This window comes from Neolamprologus multifasciatus, chromosome 19 (assembly GCF_963576455.1).
Source record: "Neolamprologus multifasciatus chromosome 19, fNeoMul1.2, whole genome shotgun sequence".
NCBI classification, from domain to species: Eukaryota; Metazoa; Chordata; class Actinopteri; order Cichliformes; family Cichlidae; genus Neolamprologus; species Neolamprologus multifasciatus.
Window position 1 is genome coordinate 21,673,190 of NC_140457.1, and position 24,270 is coordinate 21,697,459.

The 24,270-nt window shown below is 41.9% G+C and overlaps 1 protein-coding gene and 1 pseudogene across 1 annotated transcript in view; one reads left to right on the plus strand and one right to left on the minus strand.

Annotated features, from left to right (window-relative positions):
- Nucleotides 1-372: 372 nt before the first annotated feature.
- Nucleotides 373-24,270, minus strand: part of plcb2 (phospholipase C, beta 2) — a 28,450-nt gene continuing 4,552 nt past the window's right edge. The window contains exons 9-32 of the mRNA XM_085143032.1: nucleotides 23,981-24,141; nucleotides 23,730-23,876; nucleotides 23,486-23,643; nucleotides 22,548-22,630; nucleotides 22,357-22,441; nucleotides 20,702-20,936; nucleotides 20,538-20,620; nucleotides 20,364-20,460; nucleotides 20,183-20,267; nucleotides 19,894-20,018; nucleotides 19,475-19,626; nucleotides 19,028-19,192; nucleotides 18,213-18,312; nucleotides 17,937-18,041; nucleotides 17,669-17,733; nucleotides 17,440-17,530; nucleotides 16,887-17,312; nucleotides 16,502-16,685; nucleotides 15,890-16,031; nucleotides 13,814-13,878; nucleotides 13,213-13,272; nucleotides 13,004-13,061; nucleotides 4,478-4,561; nucleotides 373-2,506 (exon numbers count right to left, since the gene is read on the minus strand). Of these exons, the coding sequence (XP_084999158.1) occupies nucleotides 2,339-2,506; nucleotides 4,478-4,561; nucleotides 13,004-13,061; nucleotides 13,213-13,272; nucleotides 13,814-13,878; nucleotides 15,890-16,031; nucleotides 16,502-16,685; nucleotides 16,887-17,312; nucleotides 17,440-17,530; nucleotides 17,669-17,733; nucleotides 17,937-18,041; nucleotides 18,213-18,312; nucleotides 19,028-19,192; nucleotides 19,475-19,626; nucleotides 19,894-20,018; nucleotides 20,183-20,267; nucleotides 20,364-20,460; nucleotides 20,538-20,620; nucleotides 20,702-20,936; nucleotides 22,357-22,441; nucleotides 22,548-22,630; nucleotides 23,486-23,643; nucleotides 23,730-23,876; nucleotides 23,981-24,141 (3,124 nt within the window). The 3' untranslated portion in view covers nucleotides 373-2,338. The remainder of the gene's footprint in view (nucleotides 2,507-4,477; nucleotides 4,562-13,003; nucleotides 13,062-13,212; nucleotides 13,273-13,813; nucleotides 13,879-15,889; nucleotides 16,032-16,501; nucleotides 16,686-16,886; nucleotides 17,313-17,439; nucleotides 17,531-17,668; nucleotides 17,734-17,936; nucleotides 18,042-18,212; nucleotides 18,313-19,027; nucleotides 19,193-19,474; nucleotides 19,627-19,893; nucleotides 20,019-20,182; nucleotides 20,268-20,363; nucleotides 20,461-20,537; nucleotides 20,621-20,701; nucleotides 20,937-22,356; nucleotides 22,442-22,547; nucleotides 22,631-23,485; nucleotides 23,644-23,729; nucleotides 23,877-23,980; nucleotides 24,142-24,270) is intronic.
- LOC146496583 (uncharacterized) lies at nucleotides 7,254-17,987 on the plus strand (annotated as a pseudogene).

Here is a 24,270-nt window from a genome sequence, read left to right on the forward strand (position 1 = left end):
ATGTTCAATGTTTCATATGGCTATTGTGCAGAATTCTGCTTTTGATTGTAGAATTTAGTTTCTCTGGTCTTTTGCAAGGGGAGGCACAACTGAGCACAGACGGCAACAGACAAAGGCTAGTACTGTCTTTTCAGCCACTGCCAGGATTCAGTACAATTTCACTGATGGTAGCTATTAACAGTTTTTGTGCTTTCAAGTGATATAATTTCTTAAAATTAAAAAAAGGATTGAGGTGAAAGTAAAAGAAAAAAGTATATTGCATACCAAATGACATATCAAGACTTTTTAATTAGATTCTATTAAATTTAAAGACCCTACAATAATAGGGAGAAAAGCACTATAGTCAGTGGACCCCCTATGAGCAAGGTTAGAGTGAGAAGGAAAAAACCCCTTTAACAGGCAGCCGTCTACCTCAACTGGTTGGGGGCGACAGGTCAACCATATGCCATTCATTTAAACCACCTAGGATCTAATTAACTTTTCTTAGGAAATTCTTTACCTTTACTTTTATCTCACAGATAAAAAAAAAAAAAACAGTATAAAACTTTTGCTTTTGCACGCTTTCCTCCTCCTTTTGACTTTTCATCCAGTGTCACTGAGTAGCCATGCGTTCCCTGTCGGTGAGAGATCCTGCTCAGGCCATCCCCTTTCCAGCTGGTTTGAGACAAACCTGCCAGAGATGTCTTCATTCTTATGTAAGATAATTAGCCCAGTGATTCAGGGCTGACTGGATTCACACCCGAAAGCTAACAGTTCATCTGTGTTGTGCATGAGGTGGCAGGACTTTCGGGCACAAGCTGTGTCTCCTAGAGATTTATCCAGATCCCCCACTTTGAAATGTCACTCATGTCATTTGATTCAGAAGAAGGGTGTCACATGGAAAAGGAAATCAAATGAATGGACAGATTGCACGGGATGATGAGTCAGAGAAAAGCTGCATTCACTAATAAATGCATGCATATGCGTGTAAACACTTGAGGGGAAAAAATGACTCTCACAGGATGCAGGGCATAAGTAGCTGAAATTTAAGCTGAAACCCTGCAATTTCCGGATTTATTTATTTATTTAGTTTTACCCAGACTACCTGCATTATCTCTGATTCACATGCCTTTATTATAGCTCTGGTTTTAAAAGAGCACATGATCCATCACATAGCAATTATGTGGTATTGTGAATCAGGTTATAATGTGCAAAATTACACTGAGGTTTGAAGCAATGTGCAAAGAGTAAGAGAGACAGTGGACAGGAGAAAAGAGAAAGGGTTACTGGCAGACAATACCTAACCTCATTTCCCATCACCTCTTTACTTAAGTTCCAGTCACTGATTCAGGTTCATTTGCTTTTCATATGATGATTCATATCATTTTGATATGTGTCAGTATGATAATTACTTCACTTCAACAAATTACAGTTAATATAATATCTCAGGGATTAGCTAAGAAAGACAAACCTCCCCTTCAGAAATTTAACAAATCAACCTCTACAAAAATAAAAAGACGTAGCAGTTTTAGTGATAGAAAAATAACACATAATTCGAGTAACTGTAAGTTTATTAATCATCAATTCATCACAGGAATAGAATAGGAGAAAATCCAAAGAGTACACTAAAAATAGGTTGAGCCACATTATAAGCAATCGTCTACATTTTCCAAACTTTCATGTTTTACATGCAATACAGGATGTGCCGTATACGTGGAATTGATGTCACAGGAGCTTCAAACTTGTTACAAAGCAAATTTACCTTTGTTTTTTTTTTAAATTTTGCAAAACACATGTAGTGGCTACATCACAGAGTCCAAGCGAGCACTTATCACACATGCAAACTGATGTGCCATTGTCTCGTTCAGCCCTGCAGACTCTGATAACCCATTTTTGCATCTACATTTAGTCCCATTTTTAACTTAAGAGAACAGAAAGGAGACCACAAGCACCTCTCTAAGGCTTTTAGAGCTACAGAACCCACATCTGCAAGATATTTGTCACTTTGTCGCCTAATTTAGGGTGGGGGGGGGGGGGTTTTCAATGGTGAAAAGAAACAGAAATAAAGAGTTAAATAGAAACTAAAAAAAAATATTTTCAAAATCATCTAATTTTGGAGTACCTGGACATTTGTGAAAACATCATTATCAGCTCCCTAAAGTATACACCCACCTATGAATTAGCACAACTAAATTGCAACCTCACTCTGAGAACCTCTCATTAAGCAATCTTCTACGATTTCATATCCGCACCCTGATTACAGGTTATGTAACAGTTTGAAAGCAGATATAAAAGTAAAAAAAAAAACCAACAAAACATTTATAGCAGAGTTACACAGAGAGGTAATCAAAAGGCACATCTAACCTAGGAAGACATCTCCATAGAAGCCCACTCCCCCCCCACTCTTGTCGACCTCGTCGACCAACTCAGGGAAGTGCGCCCCCACACATACATTAACGGCCTCTCGCACTTCTCGTGCCAGCGATCTTGTTTTCTGATCGTGCTCCTTCAGGGCCTCTTGATTGAGCTGCCAACACAAGGGGCCAAAGGTTAGTCAGAGGATTATCAAGAGAATGGGCTGACATTTTCATGATTTCACACATTTTTCTTTTCAGGCAGGTGCTTATCATAATCTTTAGAGAATGATTTTCTGTGCTCGTGCAGGTAAAACTAAAGATCGACCTGAACTGGCTTATACCCAAGTTTGACTGATTGATTGCAAATAAGAGTGAGGGATTTACCAATATGGAAAAAAAGTGGCTCAATATTCAGTAAGTATGTTAAATACAGCTGCATACATTAGCTCACATTAAGTTCTCTTCATTCATCTGTTTTTAAAGCCTCACTTGAATTCCTTCCCCCGCCTCTCGCAATATTGAAAACTCTATCTGCAAGCTAATACTACTGGTGAGACATAAAAACACACCATCCATCTGGCATTCGCACGTCAGTGTCTAAGCTGTCTTCTCACACCTCTTTTCACAATAATAACTGCCAAGATTTCACCAATCCTAAGCAAAGTATTGTCATAAAAAACATTCTGACATCATTTACAGCGGTGGGAGCTTGATGTGTACTTTCTGCATCCCCCAAACTGGATGTGTCACGCCGCAGCATTACGTACATCCACTGAAAGGACAGATGGCCATGGTTGGCAGTGTGGTTGAAAAACAGGAAAGTCCATCAATGTAGTCAGATTTACACTATATTTGTTTGGACAGAAAACTCAAAAAAACTCTTGGTACAATGAAGGTAAGGTTTGTGTAAATTCTCTCTGTGATTTTGCAAGTACAGTGTAAAACATTAAATCTCTATCATTATCTTTATCAAGGTCGGGTACTGGTTGACAACCCATTGTAGTTGCATCCACAGGTCAGGGCTGTATTGGCTGCAAAAGCGGGACCAGCACAAAATTAGGCAGGCGGTTATTCCCGATCAGTGTGCGTGACATGGAATAATGGGTGAGTACCCTTGGTTGATGCTAGCTCACACACAAGCGACATGCTCTAATTTTTACTCACTGATGGGCAGACCTACGTAAGAACTTATTTAAAGGACTCTGGAACTGCCAACGAATGCAAGGACATCTATTTATTTTTTCTGTGACAGTCCCCCAAAAGTCAGGTAATAAAGTATAGTCATTTCTAAGGATCAGGAGTCAAGGACCTCTCAGAGTTTCTATTGGTAAACATAACTGTTTTGGCTGTTGTCAGAGGTTTTTACAAATATGCAGATTTAGTGGAAACACGAATAAGGTGTGCAAGTGTAGTTTCATGTTTCTAAGAGAAAAAAAAAAACAAAACAGTGTGCCCTGGTGTTACTGTGTCAATCAATCAATCAATATTTTATTTCTATAGCACATTTCAAAAGGACAGTGTCCATCAAAGTGCTTCACACAAGGTAGCAAAGCAGAATACATCAAAGGCAACAAAAACAGTTAAAAACAATTAAAAACAGTTAGAGTTAGAGTTGCACAACTGCAGACCCGATGGAAGGTTAGGTACCTGGGCGCCAGGTTATTTAACATTTTAAAAGTATACAAAAGGATTTTAAAAACGATACAGTATTTAACAGGGAGCCAGTGTAGATTGGCTAGAACTGGGGTGATATGATCATGCCTTCTGGTGCCAGTTAAGAGGCGTGCTGCGCCATTTTGAACTAATTGCAAACGCTGGAGGAGATAGAATTGGAGGCCCATGTACAGAGAATTGCAATAGTCTAGTCTCGAAGTAAAGAAGGCATGGATAAGCTTTTCAAGGTCTTTATGTGGAATATAGGGCTTTGCCTTGGAGATTTGACGTAGCTGGTAAAAACCCGCTTTCTCAACTGAGGCAACTTGTTTGTCTAACTTGAGTGAGCTGTCCAGGACCACTCCAAGATTTCTAACGGTATAAGAGAGATGGCTGGCATAGGACCCCAGTGTATTAGTTAGCTGGTCCAGGGGAATGGGACTGTCAAAAACAATAATTTCCGTTTTAATTGAATTTCTTGTGTGTACCTGATTGGTCAAGGTCTTGATTTCTTCCAGTGTAGCAGCCTGTTTCTTCATCAGAGCCTCTTGCTGTGGACTGTAATCTGAAGACTGTAACAATACAACAAAGCAGAAAACATGTTGCAAGTGGAAAACACTATCGATTTGTGGTTTTGAAGTGTGTGCGAGCAAATGGGAGTGTGCATGTGGTATCAAGTTTGCGATAAAGACTGTTAGCGTGTCTATATAAGCAGTTCATCTGCTCATATGTACCCGTGGGATCTATGGATGCAACCTGAGAGAGAGAGAATCAATACAGTTAAGTCACAGGTTGCACTTGTCGAGTTAGATTACGGATCCCCCAACTGGACTTGTGCATTCAATACTGAGCCTGTGCTGATTAAACAAGTGATTGTGTTATAAATAGCTGCAGTAATTAATGGGGAAATGTTGATTAAGTAGATCAACACCAGCTGCAATGTGACCCAAATGTGTGGAGGGATGAAAGTGAGGGGGGGATTTCTGCCATCTAAACTGAGTCGATCTGAGAGGAGCAGAGGGAAATAGCTGGGTCTTTAACCCCGATGCATCATGCCTGAATCTTGATGAGCCAACGGAGGAACAAAAGCAAAGCTCAGTGAGTCATCGACCACACATGGATTAGCTTGTAAACAGCTTCTGAGTAATGGACAAGCCTGGCCTATGGTCAGGGCACGCTGCACTTTACTCACTGGGTGAAAGCGTGTGTAAGTTTGTGTATGCGTGGCCTGCTGTGAGTTAATGTGTGTGCATGTTCAAGCGTGTGTGGGTGTACCTACAGCTGTGTGAAAGAGAAAGGCTTTAGCATGCCTAGGGTATTATTTTTCCATGCTTGCTTCAAATCTTGGCATTCTTAACAATAAGTACACAGCTAAATTAGATGTGATCTGGTACTGGTAATGCGTGAGTACATGAAAATTACTAAAATAATAATTGTAACATTATTTGTTTGTGATGAAGTTTCTAGCCTTAAAAACAGGGATGTTAAGCTCATTTGACACCATGTGCCACATAAAGCCTGCGGTTAAGTGGGCCAGACGAGTGAAAATCCCCTTTCTGTCTATGTTCAACTACACATTAGGTCCCTGCAATAGTACAATTTCAATAATACATCTTAGTTTTCTACATGATAGATGTGTAAAATTACAGAGTGGCTATGGTGAAGAGCTTAATTAATAGGAAAAACTGTAAAATTGTGAAAATAAGGTCCTCCTTCATATTTTTCAGCCTTCCAGGCAAACATAAGGCCCCCTAGGTTTCTGGCTCTGCAGTTTCAAAGCAATGACCTCTTCATCTGTGAACATAGCAAAACTCTAACCAATCCTTCTCCTGTTTGCCTTTTTTGCAGTATAAGCTTCTTTCCTTTCATGTTTATTTTAGTGCTAGAAAGTACAACAGTTGGCACTCTCACATGGTTTGCAGGGTTATCTCCTGCCAGAATGCCAGCGGTTACTAGCCAACAGTGTGTTAGCAAGTATATAGAAAGCCACAGTAAAACTCAACCTTCAAATTTTTTTTCCAGAAGTAGAAAATCCTTAAGGTTTTTACCTTGAAAGAGAGCATTTTTCATTACTAAGTTGCATTGCTGCCAGTGTTGTGTTATTTTTGTTATTTTTTCCATGTCATTCCTTTTATCTTCCTTTAATAATAATGAAAATAAAAAATATATTTTTTTACAAAGTAACATTCATAATTTGAATGTCACAGCTTTAGCCTGTCTCAGCCAGTCTGTCAATCAGTGCCCAGATGTACAGTAAAGCTGCAGCTAAGCTAAATGTTTAACTTAGCATAAAAGGCTAAATGTTTAGATTAGCATAAAAAGCTAAATGTTTAACTTAGCATAAAAGGCTAAACGTTTAGCTTAGCATAAAAGGCTAAATGTTTAGCTTAGCATAAAAGGCTAAATGTTTAGCTTAGCATAAAAATCTAAATGTTTAACTTAGCATAAGACAACAACAGATTACAGCAGAAACAGCTAGTAGGTGTTTGTTTAAAGGAAACAAGAAAGGTTACTAGTACAAGCCTGTTATAATTAACTAAAATGAAACTTAAAACTAGATCTTTGAAAAAAATAAAGCTTAGCAAATTAACTAAAATAAAATAACAATATAGGAAAAATGTCCTTTTAGTTTTAGTGTTTGTACATTTGGTGAAATTATTTTTCAAAACTTACCTTATGAAGCTTTTTATTGAGAGTCTGGACATGTATCAGACTTTGAGTCAACTGCTCTAAAAAGTTCTGTTTTTAATGTAATATCTGTTCTGCTTTTCTTACATCTTGCCTCTGACATTTGTCCTCAATACACAAATAATTACAAGGACTGAAACTCAAAATAAACTGAACTAAAACCAAAAAGTCAAAACAAAATAAAAATATAAACTAATTCGAATGACAAAACTAAAATAAGTCCAGTTACTTGTAACAGTCACAATGGTGTGGTGTCTCTTTAAGACAACCCGTCGAGGGTTAATGTTGTCATCAGTATGCGCCACTGACTCCCTCTGTGATTGTGTGGACATGTGCTTGCACGCTAGTGCATGAGGAGGGACGGGTTTTATGTTTTACCTCTCCACACACCCTTTTTTTTGCAACGTTTGTTGCAACGCCTGTTTGTTAAGCTGCAGCCGTTCAACCGGGCTTATATGGTTGACGAAGAGAACGTGTATTAAAGAATACGCTGTGGAATTCCCAAAGCCAGCGTGAGTGTGTATTCTTTCGACTATCCTGCTAAGTGTTTTGCCGCCTCCTCTCAACCACTAAACACAACCCGACATTACAAAATGGCGCCCAAACATCTTCTCTTTGGACCTCCAGAGGAATATTTTGGAACAGTGGACTCAACAAAAAAGGCCAGTCTCAAAAGTACCAGCTGCCCAGATTACTCCCCCTTTTCCTCAGGCCTCCTCTACTCCATATGCGCCAGGCCTACCAACCAGAGAAACCGAGCAATCTATCTCAGCACCTGGCCCCACGCAGCCCGCCAGGGCCTTGTCCCAATCCCAGTCAGATTCGCTGGAGCTAATTAATACAACCAAAGTCCTTGCTGCGGCATTGCACCAAGCTAAATTGGAGCCCAATGTGTTTGCTAATGATGGCAGTCTTCACCCAGAAGAATGGCTACAGTCTGTTAATGCTTATAAAACCTCCTTAGACCTAACAGACACCCAAATCCTCAGAGAGCTACCACACTTCCTAGCTAAGGAACCAAGAAAGTGGTTTAATGTGCTCATTCCTCATGTATCTACATGGGCTAATTTTGTGAACTTTTCAGAGCTGTCTTCTTGCCTGCTGACAACCAGGAGCAGATTTTGAGAGGCATCCTGGACCGTTTCCAGCACCCCGAAGAGCCTCTGCCAACATTTGTTGCCCATATGCTCAGTGAATTCAGGAGACTGAGGAACCCACCATCTGAACAGGAGCAAATTGAGCTAATCTGTAAACACGCAGTGGAGAAGTACAGAGTAGCACTGTATGGAACGCCTGTAAGGTCAGTAATTGATCTAGTGCTGCATGCCCATGAGCTGCATTCCGTTCTTGGCACCAGCCTTTCACAGCCTTCCCGAGTTCAGCTGAAAAACAGAGCTGAGGGAGGACCCCGCTGTTTTAAATGTGCCATGCCTGGTGTTACATCTCGTACATGCCCTAACTGTTCCACTGATTTTCAGGGAGCTCGACACTCTCCCAGGATGGCTCCGGAGCTTCCTCAAACGCTGCCTCCTAACCAACATCCAGTAACTCAGCCTACAGATCCAGATGAAACTGGTGTTGTCAGGGAGACGAGACCAGCTGGCAGGAGGTAGGGAAACTTCAGGGGGGGGAGAGTCTTTCACAGGGGCAACCCTCCCCCCAGCCAATAACTCAGCCCTCATTGCCTATGTCAGATCCAAGTGTGCCACCTGTGCTCAATCACGTTGAAGATGAAAGTTCACAATCACCATGGAACACCCCTCTTAGAGTTAAAGTGAACTTTAATGGGGCAGCTCTGGATGCCACACTGGATACAAGGGCATCTCTTTCAGCAGTAAATGCAGACCTGTTACCTGAGAAGAACCAAAATCAGTCATTAAAGAATCCGTGGGATTCTCCACCCATAAGACTGGCCAATGGCACTAACTGCAGTCCATTGGGAATAACCTGGTTAACCATTGGATTTATGGGCAAGCGAGTCTATCAGCGGTTTGTGATAGTGCAGGACCTGTCATCCCCCTTTGTTCTTGGGATGGACTTTATGACTCGCACTTCACTAACAATACATGTCCCAACAAGAACTGTAATTATGGATGACAACCCCCCATGTCTTGATGAACTCTGTGAAAATGGCTTTGTGGAAGCTGATCTTGAGTGTGGAACTATGACTCTGCAGAACACCCCGCAGCTCTCCCTCCATGATAAGGCTGGAGAAGCTAACCTGGACTCTGAGGAGAGGGAAGAACTGTTAGAGTTGTTAAATAGTTTTGGTGACCTGTTTGATGGCCACCTTGGTCGCACTTCTCTGGCAGAACTTGTCATTGTAACTGGGGATGCAAAGCCTGTTAACTTGCCACCATACTGCACCTCACCAGCTAAAAAGCAAATCATAGAAGAGCAAGTTCAAAAAATGCTTCAGGATAAAATCACCGAACCTGCATCAGGACCATGGGCGGCCCCCGTGGTCATTGTGAACAAAGCCCCCCGCGAACCACGGTTCTGTGTTGACTTCCGTGGTCTAAATCAGCTGACCGTGAAGGATTCTTAACCACTCCCGCGGGTGGATGAATCACTGGACTTTCTGTCGAGAGGGAAGTTTCTTACAACACTAGACCTCGCTCGAGGTTACTGGCAGGTCCCCATTGCTGAGGAAGCTAAACCAAAGACTGCTTTTATCACGCACTGTGGCCTGTTTCAGTTCAGAGTCCTTCCTTTCGGCCTGTGTAACACCCCTGCGACTTTTCAGCGGCTTATGAACAATGTTCTAGCTGGCCTGATTTATAAGTCCTGCGCAGTGTATCTAGATGACATTGTTGTCGCATCACCGACCTTTGAGCAACACCTGCTTGACCTAAAAGAGGTCCTTGGTAGGCTTCAGTCCGCTGGCCTCTCTTTAAAGCTGAGCAAATGCCAATTCTGCCTTTCAGAACTCACCTTCCTTGGTTATCGGGTTACGCCGGCTGGCATTCATCCTGACCCTGACAAGGTGAGAGCCGTGACTGAGTTCAAAGTGCCGACCACAACAAAGCAGGTGCGACAGTTCCTTGGCCTAACTGGCTACTATCGCCGCTTTGTACAGGACTACGCCCGCCATGCAGAGCCACTCTTCGCCCTCAGTAAAAAGGACGTGCAGTTTCACTGGGATGACAAGTGCCAGGCAGCTGTGGACTTTCTGAAACATTCTATAACCTCAGCACCAGTCCTCAGGTTCCCAGATTTTTCGCGTCCATTCTTCATTCACACTGATGCATGCGATGCTGGTCTTGGAGCAGCATTAATGCAGAAAGATGAGGATGGCAAAGACGTTGCTGTGGCATTTGCTAGCCGTGCTATGCACAAATCAGAAAAGCCCTACTCAACTCCAGAGAAGGAGTGTCTGGCCGTGATCTGGGCCTTGGAACATTTCTGACCCTATGTTGAAGGCTTGCACGTAACCATTTACACTGACCACAGCAGCCTCAAGTGGTTGATGTCTCGACCAAATCCCTCTGGCAGGCTTGCTCGGTGGTCTCTTCGCCTTCAAGACTTTGACTTCAGCATTATCCACAAACCTGGAGAACGTAATAAGGTGCCCGATGCCCTTTCACGTAATCCTCTACCAGATGTGGATGCCCCTATTGATCTTCTCCCTCCTTATGCCGTGATTGGGAGCATGGATCTTCGTGCTCTGCCTTCTATAATTGTTTCAGACCGCCCGCATGTTCGTCAACTGCAGCTTGAGGACCCAGTCACAGGCTCATTGCTCAATCAGCTGGAAAGTGACCAACAAACTGGGGAGGATAATCAAGATCTGGAAAAGTATGTTGTACGTGATGGTCTCCTCTATTTCCTCGACCCAAAAACGAAATGTGGTCTCCACCCACTCAAGCAGCTTAAACTGTTTGCTCCTACTACACTCCGTGGTTATCTGCTCAAGTATTACCACGATCATCCTACAGCTGGACATCTGGGCATTGCAAAAACGCTGGCACGCTTGCGTCTCAGATTCTTCTGGCCACACATGAACTCTGACGTGAAAAAGTATGTGGTGTCATGTTGTTCATGTCAAGCCACTAAGCCAAGTCAAAGAAAAACAGCAGGCCTTATGGTCCCTATCCAGCCACAAAGACCATGGGAGTACGCTGGGGTGGACTATGTTGGCCCACTGCCCCGCACACAGAGGGAATGCTTATATCCTTGTTTTTGTGGACTATTTCTCAAAATGGATCGAGGTGAGTGCTGTGAGAGAACCCACTGCTCAAGTTGCTGCGAACAAGTTCATTACTGACATTTATGCCCGACATGGTTCTCCCTCCTACCTTATTTCTGATAGGGGAACGCCTTTCGTCAGTGAACTCTTTGAGCATGTTTTGTTGACTCTTGGGACTGAACACAGACTAACAACTGCATACCATCCTCAAACTTATGCGACTGAGCGTGTGAATCGCACTTTGAAAACGGCCATTCGAGCATATGTTGGAAATAAGCACACTTCCTGGGACAAATATCTTCCCCAGATCTGTTTTGCACTGCGCACTGCGCCTCACGAGAGCACAGGCCTGAGCCCGTCCATGATGCTGTATGGGCGAGAGTTGGACACGCCCTTGGACCTTGTCACTCCACCCTCCTGGGACGGACTGAGTGATCCTGAAACACCTTACTCAGATAACCTGAGAGCTTCACTTCGGGATGCTCATGAACATGCCCGCTTGGTGCTCGAAGAGAGTAATAAAAGGCAAAAGCACTACTATGATCTGAGACGTTGCACAGTCTCTTATGAAGTTGGAGACCTCGTCAGAGTAAAGTCGCACCCAAAATCAGATGCATCATCCAATTTTTCTGCAAAGTTGGCCCCCCTTTACACTGGTCCCTGCCGCATCTCCAAGAGGATGTCTGATGTGAATTACTGTCTCACCACAGTGGACACTGGGGAGAAAGTTGGAGTTTTTCATGTTGCAAACCTGCAACCATTCTACACCTGGGCCACAGCTTTATCTGGCAAGCATGCAAAGCTAAAGGCTGCAGCAGCTTTGGATCTCGGTCCCCCGGACAGCAGCTTGCCTCCTGCTCTTTCAGTCCCAGGCCGCAATGACACAACCCCCATTGTCTCTAGCGACACCCCTGCTGAGACTGACTTTGACTGTACTGACACTGTCCCGCTTTTCGTGGAACAGAACTCTTTCCAAGAGACTGCTGACATTGCTCTGGAGACAGAAGTTAACAGTTCACCTCCTGCTGACAATGGGTGTGCTGTAAGAGGTTCTTATAACCTCAGACCGAGACGAGTTCCTAGAGTCACCACTGACTGGTCGGTCAATAGGTGGACCAACCCTTTTCATACCGACAGATTTGACCTAAAGTGACCTTATTTGCTTTTTGATGTGTTTCATGTGGTCTACTGTTGTAACAGGACCGTTGTTTGAGTGTTCTACAATTCATGTTGGCAATGTTTTCATGTTTTGGTACTGTGTTCCTACTGACTGTTGCAGTTTTTGAAAAAGAGAAACGCAATGTAAGAAAAAAAGGGAATTTTATTCTGTAATTGTCCTGGCTGTCCTGAGTTTATTTTATTTCTATAACATTTATTTAAATGGACATTCACCATGTGGGACACTGTCATGTATGCCAGTTTGTCAATATTGCACTGCACATTTCCCTGTTTTGGTTTCAACATCTTATCCTACTGACCATGTATGGAGGCTGGTTAAGTCTGGACTGTACCTTTGCTGTGTTCGGCTGGGGACAGCCTTTGTTTAACCTGGGGGGAATATGTAACAGTCACAATGGTGTGGTGTCTCTTTAAGACAACCCGTTGAGGGTTAATGTTGTCATCAGTATGCGCCACTGACTCTCTCTGTGATTGTGTGGACATGTGCTTGCACGCTAGTGCATGAGGAGGGACGGGTTTTATGTTTTACCTCTCCACACACCCTTTTTTTTTGCAATGTATGGGTTGTATGAACACTGTGCGCTGTTTGTTACGCTGCAGCCGTTCAACCGGGCTTATATGGTTGACGAAGAGAACGTGTATTAAAGAATACGCTGTGTCAGCGTGAGTGTGTATTCTTTCGACTATCCTGCTAAGCGTTTTTCTGCTTCCTCTCAACCACTAAACGCAACCCGACGTTACATACTGATTAATGTAAATTTGAGAACCTCTGTAAAGTGTTTCCCTCATTTTCCTTTTTCTAGGCTATGGTAACCCTTTTTCTGGTTGTAGTGTTACGTTCAGCTTAGCTTTTAGCAAAAAGATGACCACAAATGTCAAACAGTGCCTTTTATTTTGCACACAAACTAAAAAAAAGTTTGATTGTGTTAGATCACTTTGAAACAACTTCTGTACTCACAGCAGCATTTGACTGACTCGCTTCATCCAGCATCTCAGTGCTCATTGCCTTTTTCAGCCTGGATGAATAAAATCATCTTTAATTAATCATCTTGTACAAAATGTTAAAAATTCAAATCTTCACTCTCGCTCTCTTAATTCTTTTGTCTTTGTAAAATAAATTGTAACTAACTTAGAGTGATGAATAAAACCTGAATGTCGTGAACTTACTTTGCTTTGTCTGTGGACGAACATTTCATGTTGGCTTTTTTCTTGTTTTCTTTGGTTTCGCTGCAGAGCAAGACAAAGGGAACATGTGAGGATCTCAAATCTGACACTGAAAAGTGACCCTATAAACATCCTTTCTCCTTTAATCAAGAGTTGTAGGGCTGTGTGTGTCTTATGTGACCTTATCTTTATAGTGAAAGGAACGCTTGAATGCTGTGTTTTTGTGCCTGAGTGGACAGGTAGATGATCAAGCCTGCCTTTGCTTCCCTACTGCTGTTTAAACACCTGCTGGATAATGGCTGTCCTGAGATAACCATCTGCCAGCTGGGGACTTGGGATAATGCACATACACACATATAACACCATAAGCCCAGCCAAGGACATTGGAAGACCCGCCTGCTGAGGTGATTCATTCATTATTTGAGGTATTCTCTTTGCTAAATGTCAAATATTTCACCTCAAATGGCACACACACACACACACACACACACACAGAGAGACTGTCACGGCAAAGTCTGAAGGGACAGATTGGATAGACTCAGCAAAGCCTTCTGCTCCCTCATGTGCGCATCATGTCCCGAATGTGTTGCATGTGTGCTCACACCTCTCCAGGGTTTTCAGTTCAATGGTGTGCTTCTCCATGGCCATCTCCAACAGTTTGGCTAGTCTCTGTCACAACACAATAAGAAGATGGTGCAGTCACAGTAAGGATGAAGCTCCAACTCATGAGACGTGAAAAGCTGTGAGTAACAATGTGAATGAAAATGTTTGCTTCTATGCAAAAACTGGGGTCAAGCAGATTCTTTATTTAAAGATTGATTACTATTAGTAACAGCAATCCAGTTTGTGTGTAATTAATAAAGCCTCTGCTTGTCCATGATCCCAAACACACAACAAGGAGAGCCCACAGAGGAAATGGTGACTACATCCTGAATCATGGACATTAATCTGAGGTGAACAGGTAAATATATAACTTTCAGAGTGAGGAGATTAATGGCTGTAGGGGTGACCAGAGCACACAGAGAAGAGTTTGTCTTTCAGGTGTCACTTTTATAAGCCACTTTGTACTGTAAGGACAGGATGTAAATATCATACCTCTTTGATGCCTTTTAGAAACACTTTACAACATTAGGAAGGCAACAGCTCCAAACATTAACATTATAGATCTAGTAATAGTGTTAAATGCATAGCATTGTTACCATATAAGCCTACTTCTTTTAACGTTGGAAACAGGTCTCACAGGTATCACCGTGCAAAATAAAAATTATATTTTATTTTTCAAAGCAGATTACGTTTAAATAATATCACCGAACGAGTTGATGATGTCTTATCGGCATCCTGATTTCTACTTAAATTGGGGTAAATCATGTCTTTACTGAGTTACACTCACGAGCCACTTTAATCAGCCAATCACATGGCAGCAACTCAGTGCACTAAGGCATGCAGACATGGTCAAAAAAACATACTCAAGTTCAAACTGAGCATCAGAATGTGGAAAAAATGTGATTTAAGTAACTTTAAATATGGAAAGGGTGAGTATTCCAGAAAATGCCGATCTGCTGGGAATTTAAATCACGACCATCTCTGTGGTTTACAGAGAACGGCCCATAAAAAAGAAAATATCCAGTGAGTTTTCTGGGTGGAAATAACTTGATGATGCCAGTGGGCAAAGGAGAATGGCCAGACTGTTTTTAGCTGAAATGAAGGCAATAATAACTCAAATAACGGCTCATCTCAAGCAAGCCATACAGGAGAGCATTTGCAGCCTAAAACTGCACCGGGTGCAATTCTATGAGCTAAGAACAGTAAATGGAGGCTAGAATTTTTATGGGCTCACCAAAATTGAACAACAGAAGATTGGAAAAATGCTGCCTGGTCTAATGACTTTTGATTTCTGCTCCAAGATTTGTTGGTTTGTAGCATAAACAACATGAAAACATGGACCCATCCTGACTTGCATGATGCAGTTGAGGCTGCTACTGGTAGTGATGATGCACCCTTGGTTGCTGACCATGTCCATCCCTATGTGACCACAGTGCGATCGGCATGGTTGCCTCCCACGGGATACCGCACAATGTCGCAAAGCTCAGATGATCTCAAACTGGTTACTGGTTGAACATAACAGTGAGGGAGATCATGGATCTGCAGCTGAGACATCTGAAGCTATTGTGTCATGCTATCATGTCAGTATGGATTAAATGTCTTTTTGAATCTATTACAATATAATATAATCATATAATCAAGAGACATACGTGTAATGTTTCTCTGGACTAATGTTTCTGTCCAACTGAGTGAGCATAACCCTGATAGCCAATCTCCTTTATCTCCTGATTCACCGTCTTCCAGCACACGTAGAAACGATGGCTTTACAGTATTTAGTAATTATACTTGTCTGGCTCATGTTTGGTATTTGGGCAGGTGGAACACAATAGATTTGATTGGGGTTGAAAACAGCTGCCTGTGTCACGTAGCGAGTAAGCCACTGAACAAACACGGTGTTTTGTGAGTCATAAAACCAAAATAATGAGCTGATAAGATCCTGAAATATTCCATAGAGCTGAGGGGACCTTTCACTTGCAGCAGTAATCATTTGGTATCAGTATCGATTAGTGCGCCTTTAAGCACAGTATCTGGCTGCAATGTGTGTAATGTGTTTATTGTCACCTTCAGTGTCACTAACCTCTGTTGCACACTGCTCCTTCTTCTTCTTCATCTGATCATACTGCTCAGCAAACAGTGTTTTTATTTCAGACGTCATTTTTTCCTTCAGCTCCTGCACCCGCTCTGTCTTCCCGTTGGACTCAGAGGTGTTGTCACCTCCCCTGGTGGAAAAATAACATGACAAAGTAAATCAGTATGTGCGGGCAATACAGTTTATTGACTACCCTTCATAGCTGACGACCATGAGCTTCCAGAAAATACTATACAAAATGCTTATTTGGCCTTTAGTAACACTTGGTTTGCTCTGACAGCTCAGTGACAAACACTGCAGACCTCACACTCATTTTCTTCATCCTCATCTTAATAGTCAGTGTCAGCTAGAAACGCACATTAGCTGTAGCTGTACTTCTCATGTTTCTAAATATAGTCTTATTTATCCAAAAACAGCAACATTATTAGTGAGTCACTATTAATTTGTGGAGATTTGAGCGCTGCTTTCAAACAGGACTGTCTCCTTCCAGCGGGATAATCAAAAGCTCTTTTGTCAAGCACCCTAGCTAAAATATATAGCTACAAATTCACTCTGGAAAGCTCTTTGAAAACAAATTTGGGAAGAAAAACATCCCCTTACTCTTTTTTCTTCACTGAAACCTTCTTCTTGAGGGCCTTGAAAGAGTCGGAGTATTTCTGAATCAGATCCTCGCCTTTTTTCTGATACTTCTTTTCTAATTCTTTTATGTCTTTCTCCTGACGCTTGATGACCTTCTGATAGCTCTTGTGCTGTGTCAGTTCTTCAGTACTCACAGTCGAAGGCTCTGCAGCACAAACACAAAGGGGATTATTTTTTGTGGAGTCTTCTTACTTTTCAGCACTGGATATGCAATTATAATGAATCTATTCAACAAAAAATAACTCTAAATTGTTCTGTATTATCCTTGTCAGAGCGCTTTTATCCAGAGTGTATTGACAAAAAGAAAACTATGATGAGTGCAGCACATGACGTGCTGCAGTGTTACCTTCACTGCCCGTCTGTGGCTGAGATGAGTCACCTGATCCTGCAGACTCGGTGGTTGCAACTGTTGGAGAGGGAACGGCCGCAGCAGAAGGCGCTTCAGCAGGTTCTGCTGCTGCACTGGCTTCCTCTTTTTTATCAGATGTAGGTTCGGGGTTTGTGCAAGATTCGGTGCTCGGTTCTTCTTTGGCTTCAGGAGCCGCTTCAGGCTCCGGGCTTGCTTTGGTCTCTTCGGGTGAAGGAGAGGCTTCAGGAAGGGTTTCAGATGTGGAGCTTCCTGTGTCTGGTGCTGCATCGGCTGGGTCTTTATCGAGAGTTTGAGGGGTCTCTGCCTTGCTTTCTTCCTCCTTTTTAGCTTCTTCTGCACCAGCTGCTGGTGGAGACTGGTCAGTGGCATCAGCGGGCGGTGTAGGTTCGGATGCAGCTTTTTCTAGAGGAGGAAGTGATTAAATGCACCTTCAAATACACCAGCATTGAGACCAATTGTTTGAGCCACAGACAAGCTCAAAATCTTTGCAATGCAAGATCTGAAGTGTCACCCTCTAAAGCTTCATTACCTGCAGCAGGGGCTTCACTTTCTTTAGCTTGGTCTGCGGGAGGTTGGGCTCCAAGAGGCAACTCATAGGGAGACACATAGTCAGAAGATGACTGCGGGGGTAAAAGAAGAAAAGGACAGGAACATAACAATCTAGCAAGTGGTCATATTCCAGGAACTCAATTAGTGTTGTTAGGATTTACTGGAAATCCAAAGGTATTGCTGATGATGTTTTTTCTCTTTTTTTTTACCTGTTTGGGAGGCTTTGTGGTCTTCTCTGTGCCTTTTGTTGGATTAAATAAGGCATCTGTGAAATCTGCAAAACAAACCATTTTAATGAGTGTACAATGATTTATTCTTAAACCAAACATAAGTGTGGGTACAAAGACAAAGAAGAAAACAAAAATGTTTCCAAACTACATTAGTCTTCTCTTCTCTAACTGTCACTCTGGCAACAAGGATTCACTCGCAGCAGAGGTTTTCTTCTTTTGCAAAAACACAAAGTAAAAGGCTATGCACCCGCAAAGGCAGCAGGGATGTAGTCCTTGACCTCAATGTACACAAAGAGAGCAGGCAGAGTGAGGGGCATGTTGCTCTCACTGCGCAGGCAGATGTGGTGGAAGCCTGCAGGGCATGAAAATAAGACCTTGGTAAAATAAAAGCAAGGCAGCAGCTTGCCTGATGCAGAAGCTGGTTAAAACAAGCTGGCAAATGTTCTGAGGCCTAGAGTGATTCATTGCTTTAATTATGTATATTATATGAAGTATGAATTCAAATATCCTCAGCTTCGCTGACCTGACTGGATGGCATCAAGAGGGATGATTCTGTGTCCCACGAATTTGCCATTCTCTTCGTGGACAACGATTCTTAAAGATGCCAATTCTGGCAGCAAGATCTAACCATGTAAACAACAACAAATATGTTAGTGACACATCATTTCATTCATTTATTCATCAAGGAGCCAGACTTTCTTGTAATATTTTAAAGTGGTCTTGGGTATGATTTCTCCAGGCTTTCTGAATTTATTTCAACATTTTTCTTTGGACACCGGCTGCTTTTTAACTCCTTTTCAGTCCTGTCCTTGTACCTGGGCATTTTCAGAGGAATGCTTTTGTGTGTATATGTGTGTTTGTTAAGATGCTTAACACTGATGTATAAACCATTCAAGCATAATACAGGTATCTAACTCAAGGTGTGAAAAGGATGGAGGAGGTCAGGAGAGAGGTGCAACATCTGGTAAGCATCTAAATGGCAATGGCTTCATTTTTTTTAGCATGACAATGACCCCACACACACAATAAAACACTATCAGTCTTGAAACTTCTTCCCTAGAGCCTGGACTTCCACGCTACTAAAGCAGTATGGGGTCGTCTTAACAGAGATCGGAACAAAAGGCAGGCGGCATCTAAAGAAGAGCTTTGAATGTCCTTCAAGGAGCCTGAAGAACTATTCCTGTCAAAGAGAGTTCAGGCTGTGTCGAAGAAAAATGGTGCTCATACCAAATACTGACTTTCAAGCTCATTAGAATTGTACAAGCTCTGTTTTTGCCTTCACATCAAAATATGAAGACTGAGGAGTGGCTGAAAATGTTTACATGGTATTTTATTCACCTTCTCAAAAACAAATGGCTCTTCATTCCACACTGGATTAATGGCGTTGGGTGTCGTGGACCACTTGGTGCGATATTTCTTCTTAGGGTCTCCTGGCAGCCCAATCACTTCCACCTCAACCCCTGTTTTTACATTCTTGTCAGCCAGAAACTGCCCCGAATAGATCTATGGAGACAAGTAGTAAGAAGCAAATTGTGTTTTCATTAAGATATTACACAAGGACAACATGGACAAACTTCCCAAAGCCAAAACAGCCATCTGTTATACACATACTGCACTAATTCTTCATGAGTTTCTCTGCAGTGAAATGGCAGAAATGATGCAGAAATGATGAAAAGATGGAGCTTGAAACTCAATTACTCTGACATTCGGCTTCCACAGATAATAGGAGCCCACACTGATGGTTAAAGAAAGAGACACTCTGTAATAACAGGGTCGTGAACCTGCCTTGATGGTCAGTGTGCTCGCCACAACGGTGTCAATCCTGTCACAGAAAGGGTCAAACTTCTTGTCATTGCGACGCATCACATCGTGCTTGAGGAGGTAGCCCGTTCGGCCATTGAATTCAAACAGGGCCATGTTGAGCTGCATGGGGAAATCTGTAAGTGAGACACAAACAGCCCGTTCACGCCACTTGTCTTCAGCTTAAAGGGAGGCAGCAAACAGAGGCCTGTGCAGCACAAAAAGGTGCAACACTGACCTGCTGTGGTGAATCTGCAGAATAGATTTTAAATTACTAAAACACACAGTGTCATCAGCGTGTCAGAAAACTATATTTAAACAGGAACAGTAGACGGTTCCAAACATTCACAAAGGGTATTAAGTATATTTCTGAGCATTTTAAAGTGTGACATCTCCATTTTTACCCATCGTCTGGTAGTTGAGCGCCACCATCTGGCAACCAACGTTCCAAAAAGGTTGGGGATTGTAGTTGGAGGAGTCCATTCTTGTTCCTTTGGGGTAAATCCTGCTCATCTGCCTCTTATTATATCTTAGGTAGACAGTTTAGGAATCATTTATTTATATTTCTGTGTGTCCCCCCCCCTCCCCCCCCCGACCCCAATAAACTGAATGCATAGAATATATTTGTCGTATACTTAAATGGTTTTCATTTTCGTCGAGCATGACAGCATCTGCTGCACTCCTAAAGGATACTCAACAAATTCAACGGCACTCTTGGCGATCATTGCCTCCCCTTTGGTCTCCACAAAAGAAGAGATGACGTAACTCTTGTTTTTCTCTGTGAAGGGAGAAGAAAATGACACGTTATCAAGGTTACATCAAGTTGTACCTGTTTTGTTTGAGTTTAGGTTAAATTTGTTGTTTGCAGACATACTTCTGGCATTTTCAAAAGAGATGAATTTGTTGGGCTGGATGTAGTTGACTATGGATGACATGGCCTCATATGCTGTTACTTCTTGTCCAGCTGTGCCCTGCGGGGCGTCAAAAGGAGGTTAACTTATATTTGGACTCTACTGGCTGGAACAAATGATGTAAAACAAGTATTTACCTCATCTGATGTCTTCATTTTCTCCTCATCCTGTTCCTCTGTGTCTTCTTGCTCCTCATTTTCCTCCACAGTTGCTTCCGGTTCTGGTGAAACACATAAAAACAGTGTCAGTGACACCTGGAAATAAAATCACACGTCTAAATCTGGAGTATAACTGAATTTGCCTTGTGGTTTTTCATTTTCATCTTGGTTCTCCGGGGTGGTTGCTGCTGGGTTGGCCTCATCCTGGGAAGTGGCGTTCGGGGCCTGGGCATTCGTAGCTGCGGCTGCGGTCTGGTCAGCGGCTGCTGCTGCAGTTTTCTTATTCTGGGCCGGTTTCTCATGGCTGCCCTTCTTGTTCTTGATGAGGATCTTACCCAGGAGCTCAGACGGGCTGGGGATCTGCTGGCCCGGCTTCAGCTGAATGTTAGAGACACAAACAAGAAGTTTAAACAATGACAAAATCGACTATATTCAGAAAACATCAATTTATATTCTTGCTTTTGTTTCAGAGGGATTTACATCAAAGTTGTTTAATGCTCAAAGTGTCATTGCTAAATTTAATCAACTTAGTCTGTTTTTGTTTGGCTGTTGAGCATGAAACAAATGTAGTCTGTCATTAAAGGAAAGCTGCTTTGAGTGAAAAGCAATGGCCCTCATTTATTAACATTGCATATGCACAAATACGTGTTATTTAAACACAAAATTTAAATTAAAAATAAAATGAATGGCTGTTATTGACAGGTTAACTTAAAAAGACATTCACATAGTGGACTATAGGGTATAGCCATACTCCTATTACATCTTCCTATTTATTTGCTATGCAATTTTTATTTATTATCCTGGGCTGTGTTTTGGAGAGACTGTTTAGTATTTTAATTAACAGTAAAATACAATGAAACTGTTATTATTATTATTAATTTATTTACCTTTTATTTTGCCTTTTGCTCAATTTTCAAAAACATCATACTCCTCCAAATTTTCAGAATTACAATTAAATTTTAAAAAAAAGAAAGAAAACAAAAAAGAATACAAAATAGTAAATGGAAAGGTGCAGACTTTAACCTTTTTCTTTTACACATAATCAACAATAATAGCTATTATTTTAATAGTAGTAATAGTAGAAGAACTTGTTTTAAAAGCTTGTGTTTAATTTTCCTAAGACAGTCAAATGTGTGTCATAATAAATTTGTCATCATGTGATCATATGCATGGCCACAGGGACTGCTTGACCTTTTAAAAGAAAAAAGCATTCAGGCATTTGGATGCATCAAAAACCTGAATGCATCCTCTACATTAATGTTGCATTCACTGACATTACCTCACTTCAATAATTTAGCCCAAATACCATCATGAAAGCTGACTTTATTGTCTGCACACTGATAAAAAGCCAGATGGTCACTCTCCCATTTAGCTTGTTGCCTTAACTTAAACCTTTTTCTTTTTTTTTTAAATTAACAACATTCAAAATAAACATCTTTTTTTTCATACTTCAAAAGTTGAGGCCTGGATTCAAACTGTCTGCTGACCTCCTTTCTAAAACACTGGTTTTGTCCCTAATACCATCTAAGATAGTTAAACAGACACTGCCTCAGGAATATAAACACACGCAGGCCTAAGAGGAGCTGACAGACTTTGTTTCTGGGAATCTGAGAGGTTCTTACAGCAGATACAAGACAGAAGACAACAAACACGCCAGTGAAACTATAACTTTGCCATTTATTGCCTTCATGTCGTTGTGATTAAATAGCGAAACGAGTCACCCAGCGTAGCATGATAGCATCTAAACTTTATCTGTTATTTTGACAGCTGGCTGTGCTGCAGCAGTGTACTCACTCACAGGGTATTTGTCCAGTGGCTCTGTTAACAGGGCATCACCAAATATGGTTTTGCAGTAGTTGGCCATCTTCTCCTGCTGTTTCACCCTGGAAGAAATCACATTAATGCCTGTTATTATTCGTGATACGTGCATCAGAACAGCAGCATTCATGGCATGTTATGACACGGCTTTATTTAAAGCTCGGCTCTTACGAGTCAACGTGGTTCTCGAAGGAGAGGATAACGGGGTACTGTGAGGTCTTGAAGGCGCTCTCTGCAATAGCCTCTATCACGTCCTGTCAAGTGTCACAAAAAGAGGCCTTTTAGTTGTTATTTTATAAAAGTGGATTTTTACTTTTGGACTTAAATTTAAAGAAATGAAACTGGCAATAGCACATTAGAAAACTTCAAGAAGTTAATGAGATGCAGAGCAAAAAAGAAACAAGCTCACTAAAATGAAAATTATGAAAACGTGAACATTGTGTCAAACTGCAGAGGTGTTTCTTGCAGAGGCTGTGATGTTGCTGAACTGAACCTTGTGCCTCAGCCTGGGACTGTTCATCTCCTGCTGCCCTTATATGGAAGTGTTGACTGTAAGAGAATGGCCTATCAGTGTGTTTGTGTGTTACTGTGTACTTACACTTTCTTGTTTCGAATGTGCTCTTCAGCCTGAATTAAAGATAAGTGTGAGCAGCTTTTTGGTGTGCAAGAAGCTTAGATGTTGCACATTCAAGACGTGCTGGCAGGAAAATGGTGACGGTCATTTACTTGGACTCAGGCGTCGCTTTCTTTTTAACACCAAAAAAATAAACACTAGAAATTTGAATATTAAGTTTGTTTATCGTTACCATTCTTTCCTTTCTGTAAAGGCTGCGAAATATTGGAGTGGACCTTTTACGTTTTTCCTTATCTTCTATACTATATAGAAGACAAGAAAAGATAATATTGTAGGTATACTTAACTACATCAGCTCTATGCACTGGTGGATGGTCATTAGATGTGGCCAAAAAATTTCAGTGACCCCAAAACATTTCAGCACGACATTAAAAAGGTGGGTATATTCCTAATATGGTAATGTGAACTGTTGCAGAGGAAAAATTTCAAATACTTGGAGGGTGGGAGACTGAGGGCACATGAATATGTTTAACAACCTTGAACAGGATCTCAGTGGTCATGGTGAAGCCGTGAGTTATGATGGGCTCTTCATCTGGAGGTTTACCCTTCCAGCAGTCAAGCTCAAGGCAGCGGCAGCCGGCGAGCAGACACTGGCGGTACATCTCTGGGGAGGACACGCCCGAGAACTGACCAGCTGCACAGGGAGAGAAAAATGAAAAATAAGGCACATTGTTAAGCAGCATCTTAAAGAAATCACATCCATTTCTCTTTTTTTCTGACCTGTTAGGTATGTGTTGTGTGACGACTTGACGAAGTAGTGAGGTATGGGTTGGGTCATGTCTTGAGACTTGGCCAGACTGTCTTGCATGACCACTGTTGTCTCTGGACCCATCAAGTAGAATAAAAGACCTTCTGGAGAAATCAAACCTGGAGATGGGAACAAGAGACCATTTGAAGCAAAAACATAAGGAGGGTGATTGTGCCCATTATTCCATCCTCAGCATAGCAAAGTGACCACCACTGAATCTCACCTCTGTTAGAATTATTGGACAGGGGTTCATACTTGTCAATCAGTGCCTTGATCTGATCTTGCCGGAGACGCGGAAACAGTTCCTCATTGAGCCGAGAGTCTCTCTGCTTCTCGTTGAGGAACTTGGTGAAATTCTCCTTTGTCATGGTGGGTTTGGTGGAGCTGGAGGGCGGGGCACAGCGAGACAATCACATCTTGGACTTGCACTTACTTCAGGCTGCAGTGTTGTGCCTGAATATTATTACCTTTGTTTCTGATATTACTTTGACTAGGTTCATTTTCATTCTCTGT